This window comes from Rhodamnia argentea, chromosome 6 (assembly GCF_020921035.1).
Source record: "Rhodamnia argentea isolate NSW1041297 chromosome 6, ASM2092103v1, whole genome shotgun sequence".
Taxonomy (NCBI): domain Eukaryota; kingdom Viridiplantae; phylum Streptophyta; class Magnoliopsida; order Myrtales; family Myrtaceae; genus Rhodamnia; species Rhodamnia argentea.
The window spans coordinates 17,132,787-17,156,215 of NC_063155.1; the positions used below are offsets into that span (position 1 = coordinate 17,132,787).

At 43.7% G+C, this 23,429-nt stretch overlaps 4 protein-coding genes across 4 annotated transcripts; 3 read left to right on the forward strand and 1 right to left on the reverse strand.

Annotated features, from left to right (window-relative positions):
* The first annotated feature begins 2,208 nt into the window (after nucleotides 1-2,208).
* LOC115751217 (F-box/LRR-repeat protein 3) lies at nucleotides 2,209-7,115 on the forward strand. Its single transcript, XM_030688991.2, has 7 exons — nucleotides 2,209-3,202; nucleotides 3,845-3,970; nucleotides 4,064-4,168; nucleotides 4,265-4,661; nucleotides 4,913-5,042; nucleotides 5,128-5,422; nucleotides 6,532-7,115. The coding sequence occupies exons 1-7, from the start codon at nucleotides 2,531-2,533 to the stop codon at nucleotides 6,775-6,777; spliced, it is 1,971 nt and encodes a 656-aa protein (XP_030544851.1). The 5' UTR covers nucleotides 2,209-2,530; the 3' UTR covers nucleotides 6,778-7,115.
* Nucleotides 7,116-7,405: 290 nt separating this feature from the next.
* LOC115751218 (putative pectinesterase/pectinesterase inhibitor 22) lies at nucleotides 7,406-9,363 on the forward strand. Its single transcript, XM_030688992.2, has 2 exons — nucleotides 7,406-8,397; nucleotides 8,526-9,363. The coding sequence occupies exons 1-2, from the start codon at nucleotides 7,461-7,463 to the stop codon at nucleotides 9,194-9,196; spliced, it is 1,608 nt and encodes a 535-aa protein (XP_030544852.1). The 5' UTR covers nucleotides 7,406-7,460; the 3' UTR covers nucleotides 9,197-9,363.
* A 1,470-nt stretch (nucleotides 9,364-10,833) lies between these two features.
* LOC115751233 (probable pectinesterase/pectinesterase inhibitor 21) lies at nucleotides 10,834-13,282 on the forward strand. The gene is made up of 3 exons (XM_030689009.2): nucleotides 10,834-12,115; nucleotides 12,194-12,584; nucleotides 12,772-13,282. The coding sequence occupies exons 1-3, from the start codon at nucleotides 11,089-11,091 to the stop codon at nucleotides 13,076-13,078; spliced, it is 1,725 nt and encodes a 574-aa protein (XP_030544869.1). The 5' UTR covers nucleotides 10,834-11,088; the 3' UTR covers nucleotides 13,079-13,282.
* Nucleotides 13,283-21,566: 8,284 nt separating this feature from the next.
* LOC125315443 (pectinesterase inhibitor-like) lies at nucleotides 21,567-22,173 on the reverse strand. The gene has a single exon (XM_048280466.1). It carries the CDS (start codon nucleotides 22,167-22,169, stop codon nucleotides 21,627-21,629), a length of 543 nt encoding a protein of 180 aa, XP_048136423.1. The 5' UTR covers nucleotides 22,170-22,173; the 3' UTR covers nucleotides 21,567-21,626.
* Between the last annotated feature and the right edge of the window lie 1,256 nt (nucleotides 22,174-23,429).

Genomic DNA, 23,429 nt, shown 5'->3' on the forward strand with positions numbered 1-23,429 from the left:
TTAAAAAAAAAATAAAAGGGCGGTTCCGGTTCCACCTTTTCTAGGAACCGGAACCGGTAATTCGGACGAACCGGCCACCTCTAGGAGAGAGGGCGCCGAGAGCTAGAGAGAGAGTGTTCTCCTTAAGTGGGTTGCAAGAATGAAGAGGGAGAGAGAGAATTGGGGTATTTACAGGGGTAGAGGCGGTTGGGTGGGGGAGATGAGCTAGCCAAACCAATTTCGTACAGACTAGCCCTCTAAGGACCAAAATAAATACCGATTTCCAACGGTCCTTCCCGCTCCATTAATGTCGCACCCGTTATTTCTTTTGGTTCGATAGCTACTGTGTCTCTAACTAAAGACCTCTTAAACATAATCATCGAGTATCGCCGTCAAAATTAATCTATTCCAGTCGTTAAACGGATAGGCGGGAATCGGGATGTCGCAGAATTGTCAGTTTGAGGATTTTCGTGAGATCAATCTGATTTAACGGAAACTAACAAATGATAAAAATCACGACGAAGAAAAAATAAAGGGTAAATTTGTTATATGTTTAACAATTTATGATTTTTTATAGTAAAAAAAATTAATTTGAGGTAAATTTGTCATAGGTATACCAATTGGAGTTTTTCGTGGTAAAAAATAGCTTTGAGTAAATTTGTCACATGTGATGTGTACTAGTTTGGGATTTATACTAGTAAGAAAATAGTTTTGCATAAATTTATCACATGTATACCGGTTTGGAGTTTTGTGATGTTAAAAAATAATTTGAGATAAATTTATCACAAATGCATCAATTTAGAATTTTTTGCGATATTAATCATAAATAATAAATGTAGATAGCTTTAGGATGCATTTGTCTTGCGAAAAAATAAACAGTTTGGAAGATATTTTCTTTGAAACGATCGCTTGAAATGGTTTGTCAATGAACAACCCCTTTTCATTACGGATAATAATTTATACCTAAATATTTTCATAAATCATGAAAGTATCTTTTTGTTTATTCATTCTTATCGATAACACGGACAATTAGTTTTAGAAGAAATTTTTTTTCAGGGTCCAAATGGGGACCACGTGTCGTCATTCCTGGTCAACACGTCACTTGATAGAATAAAGTATTCCTGGTCCATGTGTTATGATCTGCATCCGTCGAGAACCGCATCCTCTCCACTTCCCCCCATTCGGTAAAAGCCGCCGCACACGGCGCCGACGCGGCCAGCCAAATTAAATATCCGACATAAACAAATAAATATACACATATATAGATAAAATTAATATATTGCTGACCAAAAAATATATTGATTTGATAATCCACCATGCGATCGTCTACGCTTTTGAATTATCTTTGTTTCTAATTTTTCGGAATACATTTTGTTTTAAGTAGCCCCATTTTAATAACCAATTAATGAAATTGTATTTTTTTATTTTACTTTATCTATGATTGGTCGTGCGTGAAATATAATCAGATACTTGAACTTGCATCGTACCGAATCACCGCGACAGCCGTTGATGAGATGGCAATTTTAAAGAACTTGCATCCGTCGGGAGTTAAGGTGTCAAAATCAATCTGAAAAATAGAACCGAATCGCTAATAAATTCGAATTGCATTGAAAAGTTTATGTATTTTAGTTTCGTTCGATTTTCGATTTAGGTAATTCTTAAAATAACAGCTCGCTTTTTTTCAGTTCGGATTTGGGAAAAATAATAAAAAAATATCGTCTTATCAAGGGGAAAAAAAAAGTGATATTTCTTTTCTTGTTCAAGAAGAAAAGAGAGGAATTGCATTGGAAATGGAAGAGTGTGAATAAGAATACGGGAAAAGGAAGCGTGGTCCCCACCGGCGCGATTTTTTGGTGGTGGGTCCTGGTTCCGGTTCCGGTTCTGTTCTTATTTTTTGAGTCGTTGGAACGGAAATAGGTACGGTCCTTGCACGTTCATGTGGGACCCTCCCTCCCCCTGTCCGTCCCGTCCCACCGTACACATCTTGCATCGCCCAACCCGCCGCCCACCAGGCGGCCGTGATCCCCTGCGGACCAACTCAGGAGCCCGTCGTCCCTTCTCCTCCACGTGCCCTGCATCTAGCCCGTTCCTCATCTGAACGATCTTTGCGAGGAGTCTTGGACTGGTCCCGTCTTTCAGCTAAGCTCAGTGGGGCCGCTCCGCATTGAATCACAAACGCACTCTCGCTTTCTCTCTCTCTCTATACCTACATTTCTCTCCCTCTACTCTCTCGGCAACTTCATCGCCATATCTAAACCAACTCCCGCTCCGTCGCCTGCTTCTCACTCGCCGATCTGAGCCATGAAATCCCCGCCGAGTAGCCGTCGTCCCGAAGCTCCTCCGCCTCTCCCTCCGTCCGATCACCACCCTCTCCTCCACCTCCGCCTCCTCTTCCTCTTTGTCCCCACCTAACCACTCTCTCCTCGCTCAACCACCGACGTTTCCCCGATCTTCTTCTTCTTCTTCTACTTCGAATCGTTTCATTTTCCCCAGGGTCTCTCTACGTCCCTCTCTCTCTCTCTCTGCCTATCTCTTGTTCTCTCACTGTTTCATGGCGTCGCTCGAGAGCTTGACGGAGGACTTGCTCGTCCGAATCTACAAGGGCCTCGCCTCCAACGCCGATCGCAAGTCGTGGCGGCTCGTGTGCCGCGAATTCCACCGGATCGACTCCCTCACGCGCTCCTCCCTCCGGGTCCTGCGCGTCGAGTTCCTCCAGTCTCTCCTCGCCAACTACCCTCGCCTCGACACGCTGGACCTCTCCGTCTGTCCTCGGATTGACGACGGCGCCATCTCGCTGGTGTTGAGTCGGAACTCGCCGAGCGTGTTCCGGCGCGTCTCCCCTCTATTGCCTCCGGGTCGCGATTCGCTGAGCTGGACTCGGGGCCTGAGGAAGCTGATACTGAGTCGGTCCTCCGGGTTGGGGTACCACGGTCTGGAGCAGGTGATAAGGGCGTGCGCTTATCTGGAGAGCGTCGACGTGTCGTACTGTTGCGGGTTCGGGGACCGGGAGGCGGCGGCGCTGTCGTGCGGGGAGAGGCTGAGGGAAGTGGCGATGGACAAGTGCTTGGGAGTGACTGACGTTGGGTTGGCCAAGATCGCTGTGGGTTGTGGGAGGTTGGAGAAGGTGAGCTTGAAGTGGTGCATGGAGATTAGTGATTTAGGGGTGGATCTATTGTGCAAGAAGAGCGTGGGCTTGAAGTTCCTCGATTTGTCTTATCTTAAGGTTCGCTTCTTTTGATTCTTCACTCTCGTTTCAAATTTTAGAAAGCCAAATATGCTGTTCCTGGATATGGTTGTCTACTTGGCTGGCGATGCCTTCAAATTTATCCGATCAAATCACCAATGCTCAATTTCGTGAAATGTGTCTGATTTGTTGGATTTTATTAACTCTAAATTTTTCGATGTAGAAGGTTTCCATTTTTAGTGGTGCTTAAGGAGATCCCTTTTTTAGTATTATCTGTTGTGCGATTTCTGAAGGTGTCGACTTTAGGATCAAGAGTCCCCTTGCCAGTTGCCCCGTTTGTGTGGGTTGGTTGAAATTGGGAAGATTTTATGTTATGCTCTCTCTCACTACTCTTCTCTCTTCCTGGTTTGTTGCTTCTTGCATCATCTATGCTAGGAGTAGATGCTTGTGAATAAGAGATGCAGGTTGGACCTGGTTCATGGATAAGATTGTGCTTTAAGATGTAATTTTGAATCTGAATGGCGGGCTTTGCTTTTCTCTAGATCAGTGGATGCCTTTGTATTTCAGGAATTTTAAGAGATGATATATCATGAAGTGCAATGCATTTTTGCTTAAGGATTTTCTTTCTCGGTGTTTCTGATTGTGCTTTTTTTCCAAACTTCCACCTCTGAGCTACCTTAGGTTACAAACAATTCCCTGCGATCGATTGGATCTCTACCAAAGTTGGAAGTTTTGGCTTTGGTGGGTTGTTCTCTCATTGACGACGCTGGATTACAGTTCCTCGGGGATGGATGCCCTTTGTTGCGGGTAATGGTTGTTGCACGTGAATAATGCTCATTTTTAGGATGATGGAAAGTTTTACAGGTCCATAATGCTAAGGGGTGACTTTGATGCTTGCAGGTCATTGACATGTCGAGGTGCAATGGCATCAGTTCTTCTGGTTTGGTCTCTGTTGTTAAAGGACATGAATATCTCGTGCATCTTAATGCAAGTTGCAGCTTGACGGTTAGTGGTTTCTCCAGCTTCACGACTCATGCATCTCGCTCTGTGTTTGTGTGCTTTTTACAGTAAATTTCATCGTCAATATGGACATGTGAACAGGAATGCTCTTCAAGCCTTCTCCACTGCTTCAAAGATTGGAAGAATCTGAATACCATTAAAATTGACGGGGCTCGAGTTTCAGACTCTGTTTTAAAAACCTTAAGCAATTGCACGGCATTGGTGGAAATTGGACTAGGCAAGTGCATAGGGGTGACAAACCTGGGGCTCATGCACCTCGTCTCTGGCTGTGTTAACTTGAGGGTCCTTGACATGACATGTTGCCATTCCATAACTGATGCAGCAATTTTTGCTATATCAGATTCTTGCCGCAACCTAACATGTCTGAAGTTAGAATCTTGCAATATGATCACTGAGAAGAGTCTCTATTACCTTGGATCATTTTGTTTGCTACTTGAGGAGATTGATCTTACTGATTGTGGCAGCATAAACGATGCAGGTAAGTTGGGAAAATTTCGAAAACCAAAGAAACCGCACATTCTTTGTAATTCCTGTTAGCATGTAATTTCCTTACTTATGGCTGACTGTCAAGTACTTCAGTTTGTCAAAGCATGTCTTCGCCTTTCTGCTTCTTGCACAATTCTGCTTTTGTTGTATATTAGTGCATCTTTTTCTTTCTGAAATTCCTGTTTGACTGTTGAAACTTTCTCTGTTCAACACCATTGATTAGGTCCTCCCGTTCTCCTGCAGGACTTGAATATCTTTCTAATTGTTTGGAACTTTCATGCTTAAAGCTGGCACTATGCCCAGCTATATCTGACAAAGGATTAGGTCATATTGCCTCTAAATGCAGGAAGATCCGTGAGATCGATCTTTACCGGTAATATTTTGACACCGGTTAGATTTTCCTTTTGACTTGTATTAGCTGTAAAAAAATCTTAAAGCATCTTTAATATGGACTGTAGCTGTACTGGGATTGGAGACGATGCAGTAGCTGCTCTATCAAGCAGTTGCAAGAAGCTGAGGCGGCTCAATTTGTCATACTGCTCTGATGTTACAGACAGAGGGATGGAATATCTTGGCCAATTAGAAGAACTTTGGGACCTAGAGATGCGTGGGCTTACCAATGTGACTGGTGCTGGTTTGATGGCACTTGCAGCTGGATGCAAGAGACTGGCTGATTTAGACATGAAATACTGTGGAAATGTTGATGATTCTGGCTTCTGGGCACTTGCCTACCACTCACACAACTTGCGACAGGTACAGTTGCCGCCAGAGCTCTAAAAGTTAACTTTCATCATAACAATTTTATAAGGAATGTTAAGAGTATAAAAGTAAAGCCTTGAGGGAGATAACTTCCTAGATGTTTGAAAATGTACCATTTCGTGGAAACGTGAGGGTCAATGCGATCTTCCTCAGATTTTCAACATGCTATCAAGTAATTTAGTGCACTCTTACGAGCATTTCGTGTCTCATAATTTCTCAGATCTAACATGTGGTAAAATTCATGAAAACCCATCGACTTCTCTTCATTTTCAACTTTGTCCACTTTATCATGACAACTCCCTTGTTTATCTAGAGAAGCGCTGCCTGTGAAAAGTAAAATTTTCACAAATAGGACATGGATAGTTAATATCCTTCTCCTATTGCTTTAAGTCAGCTATTCTATCAGCCAAAAAATAAAAAGAAGTCAGCTGTTCTCAGTAGTTAGTGTACCGCATTGAAACTATAGAAAAGATGGTTGGTTTTCCGATATCAAACTTTTTTCATTCCCCTTTCATTGTCATTTTTTGGCTAGAAACCGTCACATTAGTAGCCTAAACTAGTAAAGGAGAGAGACGGTTGGTTACATCAGTATCCTTGACTAGAAACAAAGAGCAGGGGTGCAACTGACCTGCTACTGTCACTCTATGCTCAATGATAAATCAAGAACCATCGACAATTAAAGAAGTGAACTATGTTATGCTTTCCCATTTCCTACGTGTCCCTTTGATTGTCACTTGTCAACCTTCATTCTAAATGTTAAAATTTGCCATTCTATATCTAACAGCACAAATAATCTGTCATCTCATCTGTAAAACATCGAACCCCCATCTCTTGACAATTGTTAAATACTTGTTAAAAGGTGAGGCAAATTCCCTCCACATGCTCTTACAACCAAACAATTTATAGCCTGCTTACCTCCATGAATATTACATAAAAGCTAACCTCGAAAATGAAAGCTCCTTACCTAATAAGGCTGAAGAACGGTTCCATTATTTATTGTTCAAGAGCTGCTAGGTAGGCCTGAATATTGTGTCGGTTCTAATTAGTTCTTTAATTTGCCGAATGGGTGATCTTATGGTGCTCAACTTCTACGCATGTGGCAGATAAACTTAGGCTACTGCAACATCTCTAACATGGGGCTGTGCATGGTGCTGAGCAACTTGACACGCCTGCAGGATGTGAAGTTGGTGCATCTCAACAAAGTGACAGTTGAAGGCTTTGAGCTTGCCCTTCGGTCGTGCTGGGTCAGGATGAAAAAGGTCAAGTTGCTTGCTGCTTTAAGATTCAAGCTTTCCTCAGATGTACGCGAGATGTTGCGTGCTAGAGGCTGCAACATAAGATGGGATTAGTAGTCAGATCACACCTAGAAGAATCATGTGCTCGGTATCGAAAATCAAGCGTACCTCACATAGTTTCCACAATTTGATGCGCCCTAGAGCAGCTCGACTGGTGTATTAAGCAGTCTATATTAGACTTAACTATAGCTTATTGTGCTGCACAAAGATCAGACTCACTCAACCATTGCCCTTGCCGACAATTGGGATGCAGAAACGGGTACACCTTCCTTTGGGGTTTTGGAAGCAATTTGTACTTGGAACTCTTGCTTTATCTGAACTGATAAACTTACGTATAAATCACCCTGATTTCAAGGATCTCAGCCTTGTTAATGTCATCAAGTTTCAAAGTTGCTTCTACGAACCCTTTGAATAAATTCGGTTCCAGTTAAACCATGGCACATCAGCACTTAATGCTTTTAAACAGGAAGCCGCCGCAAAGGCTCGGAGGATCGCTTGTTGGGTGCACCAAGCAGTGTACAAAGGCAGGGCATCTGTAAACAAAACGTGACTTCCTCCTGAGAAAAAGCACAAGGGAAGGTAAATGCAAGGCTCCAAAAGACGAACCCTTTCCTTTCAGACCAAACAATCCGACCACTTTCTCAAACTATATACATAAGCAAATTCTCTGTTCACGTTCCGATGACCACCAGTTGCTTTTTTCCATTCTCCTTCCAGCTTTCAGATAGCCAGCAGCAATGGCCTTAGTGAACTCCCTCCTCATCCTCATTCTCTTACCACCCCTTGGTGTTCTGTCCCAAGCAGCCTCCTCTAAAGAACAGACACTTCACATTCAAGCCTTGCTTCCCCAAGTCTGCAAGGACGTCGAAGACCAAAGCTCATGCCTCCTAAACGTGCAGGCCGAGCTCGATAACGCAGGGCCTCCCAATTCCATTTCAGTCCTTAGCGCCGCGCTTCAAGCCACTCTCCACGAAGCGAGAGCGGCCATTGAGTCGATCACGAAGTTCACAGCCCTGTCTGTGAGCTACCGTGAACAAGTCGCGATTGAGGACTGTAAGGAACTGCTAGATTTCTCCATCTCGGAGATCGCTTGGTCTGTGGGAGTGATGAAAAATATTCAAGCTGGCTCGGAGAACAGCCACTCTGGCGGGAACCTGAAAGCGTGGCTCAGCGCCGCGCTGAGCAACCAAGACACGTGCCTCGAGGGCTTCGAGGGCACGGACGGGCGCCTGGAGAATTTCATCAGGGGGAGCTTGAAGCAAGTCACACAGCTCATCGGGAATGTGTTGACTATGTATTCTCAATTGCACACTTTACCGTTCCCGACGCCTCGTACCAACTCCAGTGACGGGAACCCGGAGTTTCCGGCATGGATGACGGAAGGCGATCAGGAGCTGCTCAAGGCAAGTCCGGTTGGCATGCATGTAGATGCCGTCGTCGCGTCGGATGGGAGCGGACATTACCGCACCATCACGGACGCAGTCATCGAAGCTCCAAGCTATAGCAACAGGAGGTACATCATATATATCAAGAAGGGTGTTTATAGCGAGAACGTTGACTTGAAGAAGAAGAAAACGAACATCATGTTTGTCGGAGATGGCATCGGAGCCACCATCGTCACCGGTAATCGAGATTTTATGCAGGGATGGACGACCTTTAGGACTGCTACTGTTGGTAAGTAACCTAATTATTAGATGCAATATGTTTCGATCTCAAATCATTCGATTTGAACATTAACATTGTGGCGAAAATGAAGTGAATCTAATAACTAACCACTATCTCTCGCATTATCACGATTGTAGCGGTGTCCGGCAAGGGGTTCATAGCCAGGGACATGACCTTCCGCAACACGGCGGGGCCGCAGAACCACCAGGCGGTGGCGCTCCGTGTCGACTCGGATCAGTCCGCGTTCTACCGATGCAGCATGGAGGGCTACCAGGACACGCTCTATGCCCACTCCCTACGCCAGTTCTACCGTGAGTGCGACGTCTACGGCACCATCGACTTCATCTTCGGGAACGGCGCGGCGGTCCTCCAGAACTGCAGGATATTTACCAGAGTGCCCCTGCCCCTCCAAAAGGTGACCATCACGGCACAGGGAAGGAAAAGCCCCGACCAGAGCACCGGGTTCTCAATCCAAGACTCTTACGTTTTGGCCACCCAGCCCACTTACCTCGGCAGGCCATGGAAGCAGTTCTCCAGGACCGTCTTCCTCAACACGTACATGAGCAGTCAGGTCCAGCCGAGAGGCTGGCTCGAGTGGTACGGCGACTTTGCTCTCGGCACGTTGTGGTACGGCGAGTACCGGAACTACGGGCCCGGCGCCTCGCTCTCTGGCCGCGTCACGTGGCCCGGCTACCACATCATCCGCGACGCCGCGACGGCCGGCTTCTTCACGGTCCGACGGTTCATCGACGGGACCGCGTGGCTGCCGGCCACCGGGGTCAGGTTCAGTGCCGGATTGAGCAATTGAAAGTCCTTTAATGTAGACAGAGGTGTCATGTGTACTTCTAAGGGGTAAAATAGACTTTAGCAGCATGTGGTCTAACTTTTTACTTTGTCTTTCTTTCTGTTGATTGCGACCCAAGTGTTCCATTTATACGACAAAAAACCTAGGAATGTATTAATTTGCGTACATTATATAATAAATGTTACCTATTACATTTATCCCGTCTCTCCACTCTAAACGATTTTTAATTAAGCGAGCATTTCTTTCGTTCACCGGTTTTCAATTTCCTTAGCATCACTAGGAGGACTAGCGCGAGTGTAATGTGTACCAACTCCTTTCCTTTTTAATTATGTTAATATCACGAAAAATTATAAATTAGTACACTTTCCAAATTAATTTTCGCCAACCAAAAAATCCAAAAGTAATACAAATTTACTTCAAATTAATTTTTTAACCACAAAAAACTCTAAATCGGTACACCTGTAATAATTTCTCTTTAGTTTCCATTGAATTAGATTAATAAGACAAAAAATCTCAAAACTAATACATCTATAACAAACGGAGGGTAAAAACCCATATATTTAACGAAAACTAACAAATGGTAAAATTTAACACAGGTATACTAGTTTGGGATTTTTTTATGGTAAAAAAATTAATTTGATATAAATTTATCAAATGTGTACAAATTGAAATTTTTGTGGTATTAAGATCCATATTTTAACCTACATTTATGAAAGTGGGTCAAATATGCGTCTCATTAAAATTAAGACCTGAGTTATATATGGGTTTAAAAAGGAAAAGCCCAAACAATGTGGGTTGTATTTGGGTCTTTTACAAACCCATTTTTGGCCGGTGGCCCGCAACTTCCCAAGCACCCACTTGTAAATGGGCCTCAACTCAAGTACATAAGTTTCTTTTTTTATTATTTAATTTTAATTTTTTTTTATAAGAAAAACAAAGAAAGAAAAATAAACAAAAAAATTTTCTGCAATGTCTCCGGCTGCCGCTGCCGTTGCCGACCTCCACCCGCCACAGTCGTCCTCCGCCGCCGTTTGCCGACTAGGCCTTCGTTTCGCACACACTTCTTGGTCAATGTAATTTAAAATCCGAAACATATAAAATGCGGTTAATCCTATAGCTTGTTTCTCAAGAAGAGATGAGGAATATGCAAAATTTGCACGGGTGCTGCAAGAGCAAAGGCTAGAAAAAAAACTGCATTTATGAGGAAAAAATTGAAATCAATTCGGACCCGCATTGACCCATTTAACCGGTTTTGACCCATTTTCATGCGGTACAAATTTAACGGCGCACATCCGACGCAATCCAGTTGAGCGATCTAGTATTAACCCTTCTTCCTTTTTTTTTTTTTTTTTAATTTACGGACTAAACCCATTTTATCTTTTCTGTGATCTTATGTCAAACTTTAACCAGAGGCACAAAACTCAAGCCAGCCTATGTGGTTAGCGTCAAAACTTGAGGCAAAGCCACGAATGGAAACAATCGTTCATTGCTTAATTTGGGCAAATCTCCTATTTTTGAAGCAGGGATTGAACCCACCCTCTTTTCCCTCCAGGCCACAGATCCCACAACCAACTTCACGACCATGTCCCCATATAAATTCATCCCCAAACCTTCCGACCCTTGGAAAAAAACCATTCCGCTCCGGGAAAAAAAAGAGACCTTTCCGACAAATCTTACTAAGGGACGAGAGGGGCCTCTTGTCTCTTTGGTAAATAAAATCTTTTTTGTCCATTCGATCCTGTATTATCAATCTTTTTTTTTTCTTAAGAAGAGGATTTAGATAGCTTCTAGTTTTTGCAAATTTTCCTTTGCTAGATCGTTTTCGGTGCCGTTTCCGACATCGTTTGGCCGCGACCGGGAGGAGGAGGAGGAGGAGGTTAGGGACTTGAAAAGAGATGTCTTCCGAGGGGAAAAAGAAGAAGGTCGCCATCGCGGCTGTCAGCTCGTTGATCCTGGTGGTCGCCGCCGTCGCGGTGATCGCTGGCGTCAGCAAGAGCTCGGGCGGGGCCGAGGCCCCCCAGGGCGAGACCAAGCAGGTCTCCGCCTCCATGAAGGCCATCCAGGCCATGTGCCAGCCGACCGACTACAAGGAGGCGTGCGTCCAGAGCCTTGAGACCGCCGGGCCGAATGTGACTGACCCTAAGGAGCTCATCAAGGCCGGGTTCAATGTCGCCATGAAGAAGATCTCCGAGGCGGCCGAGAAGTCGGTCACCTTGAAGAAGCTCGCCAACGACCCTAGGACCTCGCAGGCCCTCCAGAACTGCAAGGAGCTGATGGAGTACGCCATCGACGACCTCCAAAGCTCCTTCGACAAGCTTGGAGAGTTCGACGTGAGCAAGCTCGACGAGTTCTTGGCGGACTTGAAGACCTGGCTCGGCGCGGCCATCACCTACCAAGAGACTTGCTTGGACGGGTTCGAGAATGCCACCGGCGACGCCGGTGAGACGATGAGGAAGACCTTGAACGCCACAGCCATGTTGACCAGCAACGGGCTCGCCATGGTGTCCGAGTTCTCCACCGTCCTCGCAAACTTGAACCTCAACTTCCTGAACGGCAACCGTCGGCTCCTCCAGGAGGCCGACGTCGAGGTCCTCGGGCACGGCGAGTTCCCCTTGTGGATGGACCCCGTCAAGCGTAGGCTTCTCCAGGCCAAGGTCGGGTCGGGTCTCAAGCCGGACCTCGTTGTGGCCAAGGACGGAAGCGGCAAGTACAAGACCATCACCGAGGCATTGAAGGACATCCCGTTGAAGAGCAACAACACATTCGTGCTGTACATCAAGGAGGGAATTTACAGGGAGCAGGTGACTTTCGACAAGAAGATGACTCATTTGGTGCTCGTCGGAGACGGACCGACCAAGACCAGGATCGTCTATAACAGCAACTACGTTGATGGTGTCAACACCTTCAAAACCGCCACCGTCGGTAAGCACCATTGGAAATTTCCAAATTCTCCTGCACTTGAACTGAGTTAATCTTTGGTCTTTCCGCGACATCGTGTAGCTGTTCTCGGCGAACACTTCTTCGCCAAGGACATCGGGTTCGAGAACGATGCCGGCGCGATCAAGCACCAGGCTGTGGCTCTCAGGGTCCAATCCGACTTCTCCGTCTTCTACAACTGCCACATGGACGGATACCAGGACACCCTCTATACCCACGCCAACCGCCAGTTCTACCGTGACTGCACCATCTCCGGCACCATCGACTTCATCTTCGGTGACGCCGCAGTCGTCTTCCAGAACTGCAAGATGCTCGTCCGCAAGCCGTTGGATAACCAGCAGTGCATCGTGACCGCCCAAGGCAGGAAGGAGAGGCGCCAGGCCTCAGCCATCATCCTCCAGAACTGCACCATCACCGGCGACGCCTCTTACCTTCCCGTCAAGGCCAAATTCAGGTGAGGACCGGACATCGAGCCAAACTTTATATCCACTGATGCCAAATATTTATGTGAAAATGGAACGAATTTCGCAAGGACTAGGAAATCCCTTTGTGGTCCGATCGAACCTATCCAGGTTTCTCCGATTCGGCGAATTCACGAACCGAAACCTTCTTGACAAATAATCCCTTCTGTTTCTCTCCAGGTCATTCCTCGGCCGCCCGTGGAAGCAGTACTCTAGGACCATCATCATGCAGTCCTACATCGACGACATCATCCAGCCCGAGGGTTGGCTTCCTTGGATGGGGGACTTCGGCCTCAGGACCAGCTTCTACACCGAGTTCGGCAACCGCGGACCCGGATCTAGCACGGCCAGGCGCGTGACATGGAAGGGCATCAAGACCATCACCCCGCAGCACGCCACCGACTTCACCGCCGGAAAATTCCTGCGCGGCGGCACCTGGATCCCGAAGTACGGCATCCCGTTCACCGCCGGAATGGTGGCCGTCTAAACTAGAAATTCTCCCTAATCTTCGTTCCTCAACAACATATTCTCGGGGGGTCTCCGGAGTTGTTTCTTTTCTCCTCGGATGTATTAAAAGCTCGGAAATGATCAATGATGTAATACTTGTTACAGCTTGATTTGGAGTAATATACTTCCGTTTCCGTGCCTCATGATGATGATCTTCACTCAAAATTAGCAGCGTTTTCCTTGATTCTCTTCTCTTTCGATGCTATTGCATTGGAAAAGATTAGCTTCTTAAACATTAAAACACAAATCATCTGAGCTTCTCTAACGTTGTACCTCTCAAGGAACATCTAAGGTTTAAAACCTGCACCAAAGATTGTCGATCTTAATCCAGGTTTACTTGCTTTTCCTTATTTATTTTCTGCCTAATTGAACGCGGTAAGTAAATAGAGTATTTTTTGGTGATTTGGATTATGAATTTTCGATTTCTTCAGGATTTGAAAGGACGATAACATGGCATCTTAAAAATCTTAATCACTCACCGTCTATTAAGTAGGCCGGTTCCCGACCGCACGGCTTGTGGCACTTTGAGAACATCAGGACATTGAATAGGTCCGATGATGGTCGGGTCGGACCGAGCCGCGCCGAGTGTCTATGTCTAATCTCGTCCGAACACAGCGAGGGTTTGCCTTTTGGTCGATTTGGGTGGCCGGTGGGAATCCAGTCGAGTCGATGCAATTACGACTCCGCGTCCGAGGGCACCTTTTGACTTGACTAAGCAAATTACGTATACATAGATGATCTTTTTCTGACTCGTTTTGCTCTTGATTTCTACATATATGCCAAACCCGAACATTACCTTTTTATGTAAAGTTGCATTGTCCCGATCTACTGTTTGAGACCTAATATGAAAGTTTTTTTTTTTTTTTAAAGTTAAACTGTCCAAAAGTTGGAAGAATATTTCTTTAGAAAGAATGGAGACATCAGTTATGGAAGGTACAAAACCGATGAATCTGTTGGGCATATCTGTATCTATATAGCTCGAGACCCAATGTAATAAGGCGAATCGAGATAAGGGCATCGTCAAAATATTTCGTGGGTCGTTCTTATGTATACCATGACGCAAGATGCATTAAAAGGAGATAATTTATTAGGGTTGACCTGTTCCCGGTTTGGTCCGGTCCGGTTCCACCCCGAAATCGAGAACCAAACCCATCCAGTTCTCGGGCAGTCCAATAATTGGATCTGTTGCATTTTCTTGTGATTTCTCTTTAACGACATATTCAATCGTATCATCTCTCGTTAATTGCATCGCATTGTCGCTAAATCATCTTAGGTTTTGGTTCACATTTGCATTTAGGAAATCTCTTTTAGAAAAAAAAAAAACAAAAACATATTATCCAATCCAATCCGGTCGGTTAGGTTCTTCCTAGAATCGAGAACCCGGCCAATCGTAACCGCTTCCAATTCTATGGAACCGGGAATCGGACCAGACCGTCCAATCCGGACGGTTGCCAGTTCGATCGGTCAATTATGCTCAGCCCTAGAATTTGCTCATAAATCCAACGGTGGTTATGCACTACAGGATCTGAGCTCATTCATGGAGCACACATTACATTTGTTTTTGAAAGATAAGTCGCATTGGTTCGCGCTTTTTTCACTCCCCTTATGGCTTTGACACTTTTTTTTTTTTTTTGTATGTTTTGATCATTCTATCATTTGTGTGGCCCACACATCCGGCACAATTTCTATATTATCTTTTTTTTTTTCAACTCTTTTTATTCATTTCTTCTTCTTTTTTTCCTTGCTGGGTCCTACTTCCCTCCTCCTGTATTACCTTCCATGGTGCGAGAAGTTCCAATTGTGTCGGATTCTGTCTGTTGCTAATTTTTTTAATTCGTTTTCTTTTCCACTTTGTGTTTCTTACTTCTTCGCTTGCAGCTTTGGCGGAGAAATTTATGCGGAAATATTTTTTGGCTTCTGGTCAAGAGAGCACTGAGCGTCAATTGGCTTATAAAGTGTTCTTCATACCAAGTTCAATTCATGGCTTGAGGATGAAGACGTTTTATGCCTCTTCCCGTATAACAGGGCTCTCTTCGTATTGAGTTTTCTTGGTAGCATGTTCAATTCGTCGCTTCAGGCTGAAGATGATTAATGCCCGTCCATGAAATGTAATATTGGAGGAGAAAAGGGGCTCGCTAGGGAGGTCACCGGTGAGCCCAATGCCGGGACGAGTGAAAGGGTGGAGGAGGACGGGATTGGCATCACAGATAATAACACAGGGAACGTCGAAATTTTTAGAAGGAGCGGGAGGCGTAGAAGGGAACGTCGTCGCGCAAGAGAGATTACAAGAGGAGGCGCGGGAAGGAAGAAGAAGAACAGGAAGAAAGTGGGACCCGTAAGGAAAAAAAAGAAGAAACGAAATAAAAAAATTTGACCCAAAAAACAAAAAGAATCGTATAAAATTGTATCAAAATGTGAGTGACGTGAATCTTGGGCAGCAGAGGGTGACGTGAGTGGGGTGAAAAATGGAAGATGGGCTATTGGTAAATAAAAGGGGAGGATGGGCTGAGGAGGAGAAAAGAAAGAGATGGGCTGAGGAAAAATTAAAAAAAAGGGGAGATGGGCTATCCATTTGGGGGGGAAAAACTGAAACCAGCTGGGCTGCCCGCGTGGGCCTACTCCGCACGTGGGCCGAGGTTCGCACGGGCGGGCTTGACTGGCCCGTTCCGATTTTTTCTTTCTTCTTTCTTTTTTTTTTAAATAATTTTTTTAATAAAAATTTTTGTAAGATTTATAGATATATTTTTTATTTTCCATTTTGGGAATAAAAATAAGAGAACACATATTTGTGTGTGTGTGTATGTATAAATATATATATATATAACACATAAAAATGCATAATTGACCCATTAGACAATATTCTAACGGAATAAAATAAAATAAAATAAAATAAAACAAAACAAAATACGGGATTGCCAAAATTAGGTGTCAACACCATCCTCGCTCATCTCTCTCATCTTCATATCATTTCACAAATCAAAACATGTGTCCGGCATAACACACAGACCATCCTCCATCTCTCCATCAACACTTCAAATGGCAACCCCCGAGGGGCCAAAAGTGAAATCCCCCAAAAAAAACTCAACCTCGGGTTCCCGTTCAACCTCCCGGCCACCCCGGAAGCTGCAGCCGGCCGGATCATCAAGAACCTTTGTCACTTCGACTGTTCTACACGCTTGTTCGTGGGTCGACCGTCCATAAGCCTCGTGCCGCAGCACAAACCCTCGCCGCTCCTATCGATGGCCACGTCCAATATAGGTAATCAGTACCTTATTGATGCCACAGCTGATGCCGAAAGCCATTTGCATACGCAAATCTTTCGACAAAATGCTCGTCCTTGTGCTTATGGCAATCATGACCACCGTGGAGCTCATTCTGACAGAGGCCGGGATTCACCTCGCCACTCCGCGGTGCTCGACCTCGCTTCACTAATGGAATTGTGGGCACAATATGTTGGCTATTTTCAGTTTTAGAGTGTGTTTGGCTTGCCATTCATGCATTATTTTGCCTCTTCGTAAATTCGTCTCTAGGTGTTTTCTATTTAGTATTTGCGGCACACTATGTTAATAGAATGTGAGACCCTTGCCAACATGGAGCAAGACCCAAGTGACTTGTGTTCTCGAATCTTGATTCACCAGTCGCATCCTTCTCGTTCTCGCCCCATATCATTTTTGGGCCTTGAGCTCGATGACTCAATCCCAAAATGTTGCCAAAGCGTAAGGTAGAAATCAAGTCGTGACTATTGTAAAACCCGAGTTTTGAATCACACCGATGTTGCGAATAATCACGTGACTCTGGTTTTCCTCCAATTGGCAAGGAAAAGCGTGAAGATCAAGGCCTTAAAACTTGATTTTCCTTAGTAAGCATGATTTCTTAGCAATTAGGAGAAAATTGAATCCCTAAAGTCGGAGAACTGGGAGCAATTAGATCGGGCCAGGACCCGATTGACAAATCGTGAACCGAGCCCATGACCCGTTACCGTCGTCACCAAACCCTAACAAGAGCCAAGACAGAGAGGCCTCTCCCCCCTAACTTCGCCTATTTAAGCCCACCTCATCGAAACTGAAACTACCACATCGCTCGCTAGGGTTTCGGCTTCCGCGGCCGCCGCGGTGGAATCGCTCGCTCCTCTCGTCAAAAGCCTCGCGGCCACAATCCGAAGCGAGTCGCGCCTCTTATCGACTCTTCTTCGATTCGCCATTCTCGCTCGATCTTCGAGATTCCTTTTTTTTTTTTTCTTCTTGTGTTTTTTCCGCGATCGGTCGCACGTAGTTCTTCCTGGAAGTCCCAAGCTCGTTAGCGAGCGAGCTCGGGCGATGATTTCGAGGATTTTATCTGTGCGAACAGCGAAGCTCGGTTTGATCCTGATCTGCTTGAGCCTCCTCCTTTGTGTGTCTCTCCTACGGAGATGTGCTCCAATGTAATCGGATCACAATTCATCTTTGCCTGGTTCTTGCTTGCTTCCCATTCGTTCTTTCGTCTGCAATTCGAACGTTCGTGTCGGTTGCAGAAAACTTTAAAAACCCTTTTTTTTTTCTTCTTCATGAATGATACTTTATTTTTTTTTATATTTTCGTGGACAACGATAATAATTTATTTAAATCATTTTCTCAAGTAATATGAATTATTATTTTTTTAAGGATATTGATTTTTCATTCAATAAACCGCATCGTTCGATATAAACCTTTATGGAGTCCTGGATTAATTTGACTATATTTAGCATTTTGTATCTTCTGATTTTATTTTTCAAATTTTTGAAAAGAGAAAGTAAAATAAAAATGTTTCGTATTTCAATCGTTATGATTTGAAAATGTTTGATTTTTGATTAATTGTATTTATGTAGTCCAGTAGTAAATTCTTTTGTTTGGGAAAAAAGAGGAGAAAAAGTACATGGTTTCGTATATTTTGTGAGGCTTTGAGATTTTTAATAATATTAACTTAAAAGAAATAAGTTTTACATATACTTTTTTTTTTTTTTTTACATATACTTTTTTTTGGAAAATATTAGATCACATGAAAAATAAGAATGTTAGAAATTAATTTAGAAAAGACCAAAAAGGAAGAATAATTGTCTGAGTCATACAAGCATTGCCCTCAAATGAATAATAATTCGCAATTTAACGTATTAACACGAATGCATACCTAGTGAATACGCTAAACAATATTCATGCAAAATACATGTTATTTCTCACTTCAATATACGCTCCTCCTTAACTCGTCCATAAAATACCACGAAACTTGTTGCAAGGAGTACAAAAGATACTATGATGCAAATTCAGGCATAGACATGACACGTAGTGTTTAATTAAGAAAAAATGCACGAGTTAGTCTCCATTGGAGCACTCATATGCATTATTAATTAGAACTTGATCCAATTTGTCATAACATTGTTTTGGGAAATCAACATAAACTAGTCACAACATGTGCCTGAACTAATATATAAACATGAATGACTTAACAGAGATCTAGTGGATGCCAAACAAGTCCTAACCCAAGGCTGGATATTCGACCGCAAAGGACTGAGACCAAACGAAAGATTTAGGGTATGTCTGGATAGATTCTGATCCAAAAAAGTAATTGAGATTATAATCATATTTTATGATTCTGTTTCCTAGATAATTTTTAAAAAATCGGAACGCGTTTCATAACAAGACAAAATTTCTATTTTCGAAACAAAATTGCGTTTGATTTGTTCTTAAGAACAACAAGATGGCAAGAGTTCTTTCTTTAAAATTTTTTAAAAATGTTTTTTTTTATTTTTTATATCCCCCCCCCAATTTTGATATATTTTTAATTTTTTAAAATTTTTTAAAATTTTTTAATCCCCCCTTTAAATTTTTAAATTTATTTTGTTAAATTTTAAAGCTTATTTTTAAATTTAATTTTTAAAAAATATATTTAAAAAAATTAGTAGTTAGTAAATTTTCAAATCTAATTTTAATTTTTTTTAAAGTTCGGAAGTTGACGTGGAATCCCACGTGGACTTCGTCTTTTTAAAAAAAATTGAGACTTTATTCTTTTTTGTGATTCTCAAAAGTGATTCTTTTTCTAGAATCAACTTTTATTTTTATTCTAGTTTTTGCTCCAAAACTCTTTCCAGGAACAAAATTAAAATCGGAATCATTTACATTACCAAAAATATTTTCAATTCATTTTGTTCCGGAGAACAGAATCAGAAAATTAGAATCGCTGCTATACAGATCCTCAATTGCCTTGAAATGGATATGGAACCCACATAATGTAAAAGGCGAACATCAAAGATCATTCTTAGCATTAACAGGCACAAGACAAGAATGCGACAACAAAAGCAGAGAGGGGGGGGGGAGCCTTACGGTCATACAAGTGCACACGGTTTAAAAAAATAAGAACATGTCATGCCACAGTCACTCGCACAACCAAAGAGCAGACATTTCTTAGTAAACAATCTACAAGTGTAGCATCATGTCCACACAATTTCCATTAGAATGACACTTGAACTTCCCCACACGAGTACTTCTCAATCATCAACTAATCAGATCATGGAGAATCTCACAATAGATCAATGTTCTTGCAATCATTTTTCTCAAAGAATACAACATAATTTCTCGCAAATCGGAACACTTCACAGCCATTGAAAAAGGGTTTTCATAGCCATTATTGAAAGTGGGTTTATTTCAAGCTCGCCATGAGAAAGAGCTGAGGTACATACCCGGTTCTGGTCGATGGCATTGACGAACTTGACGAGCTTACCATAGCTTGAAAGGCATTTTTGCCTGTGCTGAATGTTCGGTAATGTCCCACGAATATGTGATACTTGTCTTTCGCCGTTTTCGAGTCCTCGTTCAATTCCAATAACGGTGATAGCAGCGGCGGTTCCAAGTTGAGAACCCATTAGGCATTATCCTAAAGATTGTTGAAACAATATTAGATGACATGAAAAATAAGAATGTTAGAAATTAATTTAGAAAAGAGAAAAAAGTAAGAACAATTATTTGAGGCGTGCAAGCACTGTCCTTAAGGATAATTTCGCCTCTTGGAGTACGAAACTCGATGCGTAAGGCTTCTAACGGCTATCCTCCCAAGATACACTAAACCTTCTTCTATATTCCGCACTGAATATTAGAAGGAATAGGAACACTATTATATGTATAGCCAAGCGAAAAAGAAAAAAAAAAAAAGGCAAAATCTCTTTTGTAATTTTTTGGACACAATTTTTGAATCATGATTTGTAATTTTATTTTCAAATAAAAGAGCCGTTAGGAATCGGTTGGTAATTAATTGATGACTATTATTTTGCTGCTACAAGAATAATCTCGAGTTTATGAAGAAATAACTCAAACATTACAAAACTATTATGCAATTTACATGATCTTAGAAAACGTTATGTGACTGTTAGAAAACTAACCGTTGGAAATAATGATGGCTAATCATAGCGATCATAATTTTCTATCAAAACTATTTTAAAGATATTTCAAAACCACTTAAATATCCAACATGTTTCACAAAAAATATAAATATTCCGAAAAAATGTTTTGTAGAGTTTTCAGGAAAATGATAATATTTTCCGGTGTTCGGATGATGCCCGAAAAAGAACAAGAACACATTTTCAATCGTTTGAAAAGGAAAATCTTAATTTGAATTTCCTAAATACACATACGCTTGCGCACATCGGAGACACAGGCACAAGGATCCTTGGTCGAGCCTTGATGGACCCCGACCCAAGCACCGAGGACTTGATCCCGGGCAAGGGCACATCCACCGAGGTGCAGCGGATCTGTGCAGAGGCATTGAGGAATCGAGCCCGAGCACCAAGGACCTGGACTCGGGCTAGGGTGTTGAGGACCCAAGCTCCAACGTCGGGGAAGCAATGAATCTCTAGTCCAAACGCAAATATCTAGTCGTAGTTTGAAAGCTGATTATCGAAATTTTCAATGAGAAATTATTTTCCTTATTTTAAACACATTGTTTTCTGTTGATTCATATTTCTAAGCAATTCAAACGTTCAAAATGATCGTGTCCGCACTAATAACACCATAACTCATTCCGAATTTAGTTTTATGGATGTGCATTCGGATCCTACAATTCGAGCAATTTATAAACATGATCAAAGCTCATTTGAATAAGAAGAGAGAGAAAACAAAAAACAAAAAACCTTGTGTTTTCAGCGCATTAATGCATTGCGTGTTCGCTGGGACCGGACGCAAAACGTGATCAAAAGGGGCACGGAGATCTCGGCATTGTCTTTATTAAACAGCCCTCGGAGCCTTCATCAAAAAGTACTTTAAATTAAGTAATTTTAGCTTCCAAATAAACATTAATTAGTGCTAATGATGTCGCTAATCAAGGTTCAGCAGCGCATTTACATTCGCCTTCGCACGTCTCTTGGGGACCGGACATGGATGACCGTATTCCATGCGATCTTGACGCCATTCATTTAGCCCCTCATCATCTGTTGGTGCCATTTATTGCAGACCGCACCTTGAATTCAATGCTTCGGCCGATCGCCTTCCGATAGACCGATCGACCGTCGCAGAACGAGCTCCGGCCGATCACGTCTCGATCAGCAGATGGCTTATGGCGATAATGATGGTGCAGATATCGTGGAACGCCTCGTTCATGTCGGTGAGGGGGGAGCGGTACCCCGTCTTCGACTTGAACCCCTCCTCGCACGAGTCCGCGTCGTTCATCGCGGCCCCGACCCATGCGCTCACGTCGTCGTACCCTCGGGTCTCGAGCGCCGCCAGGGAGTCCTCAATCTGGTCCATCGCGTCCTGGTAGTCGTCGGAGCAGTCCGACAGGCACTGCCTCACGAAGGGGTCGGGGTCGCCTGCCCGGACGAGGCTGTCGACGTGGTTGAAGATGGCGCTCGCGTTCGCCATCGCGGCCCTCAGGGCGATCCTGGCGAGTTCCGAGTAGTCGCTCGCTGGGCCGCCCGACTCGAGCACGCTCCGGCACAGCTTCCCGTTCAGGGTGTGGTCGCAGACCTGAGTGATCATGCCGGAGACGTCGGACGTGTCAGTAGGTTGCGCTTGAGGGGGCCAATGCGTGAGCAGAGTTAGGAGGAGAACAAGAAGTGAAGCGGGACTAATCATGATTTACGAGTGTGGAATTAGATTAATTTTGCATGTTAATCACGATTTAATAGTGAAGCGAAGAAGAGCTCCGAGCCATGCAAAATCATTTTCCATCTTTATTCCTGAATAAGAAAAATGCCTGGCCACTCGAAATTCCCTATTTTCATGGCCCTATCATCCCGGATAAAACTTAGACGAAGGAATTGGATCACCACGTCTGCGATTTCTTTTACCGAAACTCTCGTGCTCGTGTCGTCGGGACTTCGATCCGGAAAAACGTACCAGCCCTTGTGCACTTTGAATTGCTCCGCGATGAATGTCTCAGCAACCGGAGATCCTCGGTTTCAATGCCCGTGAGGCCCTGGACAGCCCGCTGCGGGGGGCCACCGGCCGCCGGGTGGCCTCCACACCACCGCCATCTGCGTGTACCATGTCGCCGTCAATGCGGTCGACCGCGATCGATACAACTGCCATCCTGGTCCGGGTTCATACCGGAAAAGCAGATACGCGTAAAGCGATGCCGATGTCTCTGTCCCGAAAAGGACGGGAATAGGTTTGGCATCGGTGAAGCCGAGAGCTGGCCGCGTTAACCTCTCTCTTTGCCTTCTCGCCTAAATGACAAAGCATTGGTTAACCAGGGTTACGTCCGTTAAGAAGTCCACGGAGGAATTTTACGAACCTGAAATGGCGGCAAAAAGTGCCGGAGATCGACGCGTTACAGATAGTGCGAAGTAGCAGCGGACCGTCGTCTGGCGGTCGCCAATCTGAGTACTGCATTCGATGGGTTCATATACGGCGTTCGACGATCACTTCCAACCAATATTTGAACGGAAACAAGAGAGTAGGCTCGAGATCGCGACGAAAATTGAGCGTGTGAAGCAAGTTTATTAAATGGATGCTATGCAAAAACAGAAGGAGAATATTTTAGGTTTGCGTTCGGTTGGAGGAAACTCGGTGAAAGAGGAAAATGATTAGTTTTCCGATATTTGGTGATATATGACCGAAAACGTTTTCTGATATTTGGATTTCATTTGAAAAATAATTTCAATCTCATGCGAAAAAAAAGATTGATTTTTTTTTTTTAACACTCATGAACTGTTATCCCCCATGATTCTCTTCTCCTTACACACTCTCCTTCTTTGCTTACCTGCTTCTTCATTCTCTAAACCCTACCGCATAATTACAGTTTGCTTTCCCTTCTCTCCAGCAACGTTTGAAGGGTTCTGGCTTTTCGTTGTTACTCAATTAGCTCCTCAGCTCTGAAACTTTTGCTCTACA

Coding starts and splice junctions, on each gene's coding strand:
- LOC115751217 (XM_030688991.2), top strand. CDS start 2,531: ATGGCGTCGCTCGAGAGCTTGACGGAGGACTTGCTCGTCCGAATCTAC. Junction 4,169..4,264: donor ATGCAAGTTGCAGCTTGACG/GTTAGTGGTTTC, acceptor ACATGTGAACAG/GAATGCTCTTCAAGCCTTCT. Junction 4,662..4,912: donor TGGCAGCATAAACGATGCAG/GTAAGTTGGGAA, acceptor GTTCTCCTGCAG/GACTTGAATATCTTTCTAAT.
- LOC115751218 (XM_030688992.2), top strand. CDS start 7,461: ATGGCCTTAGTGAACTCCCTCCTCATCCTCATTCTCTTACCACCCCTT. Junction 8,398..8,525: donor CTTTAGGACTGCTACTGTTG/GTAAGTAACCTA, acceptor TCACGATTGTAG/CGGTGTCCGGCAAGGGGTTC.
- LOC115751233 (XM_030689009.2), top strand. CDS start 11,089: ATGTCTTCCGAGGGGAAAAAGAAGAAGGTCGCCATCGCGGCTGTCAGC. Junction 12,116..12,193: donor CTTCAAAACCGCCACCGTCG/GTAAGCACCATT, acceptor GACATCGTGTAG/CTGTTCTCGGCGAACACTTC. Junction 12,585..12,771: donor CCCGTCAAGGCCAAATTCAG/GTGAGGACCGGA, acceptor GTTTCTCTCCAG/GTCATTCCTCGGCCGCCCGT.
- LOC125315443 (XM_048280466.1), bottom strand. CDS start 22,169: ATGATTAGTCCCGCTTCACTTCTTGTTCTCCTCCTAACTCTGCTCACG.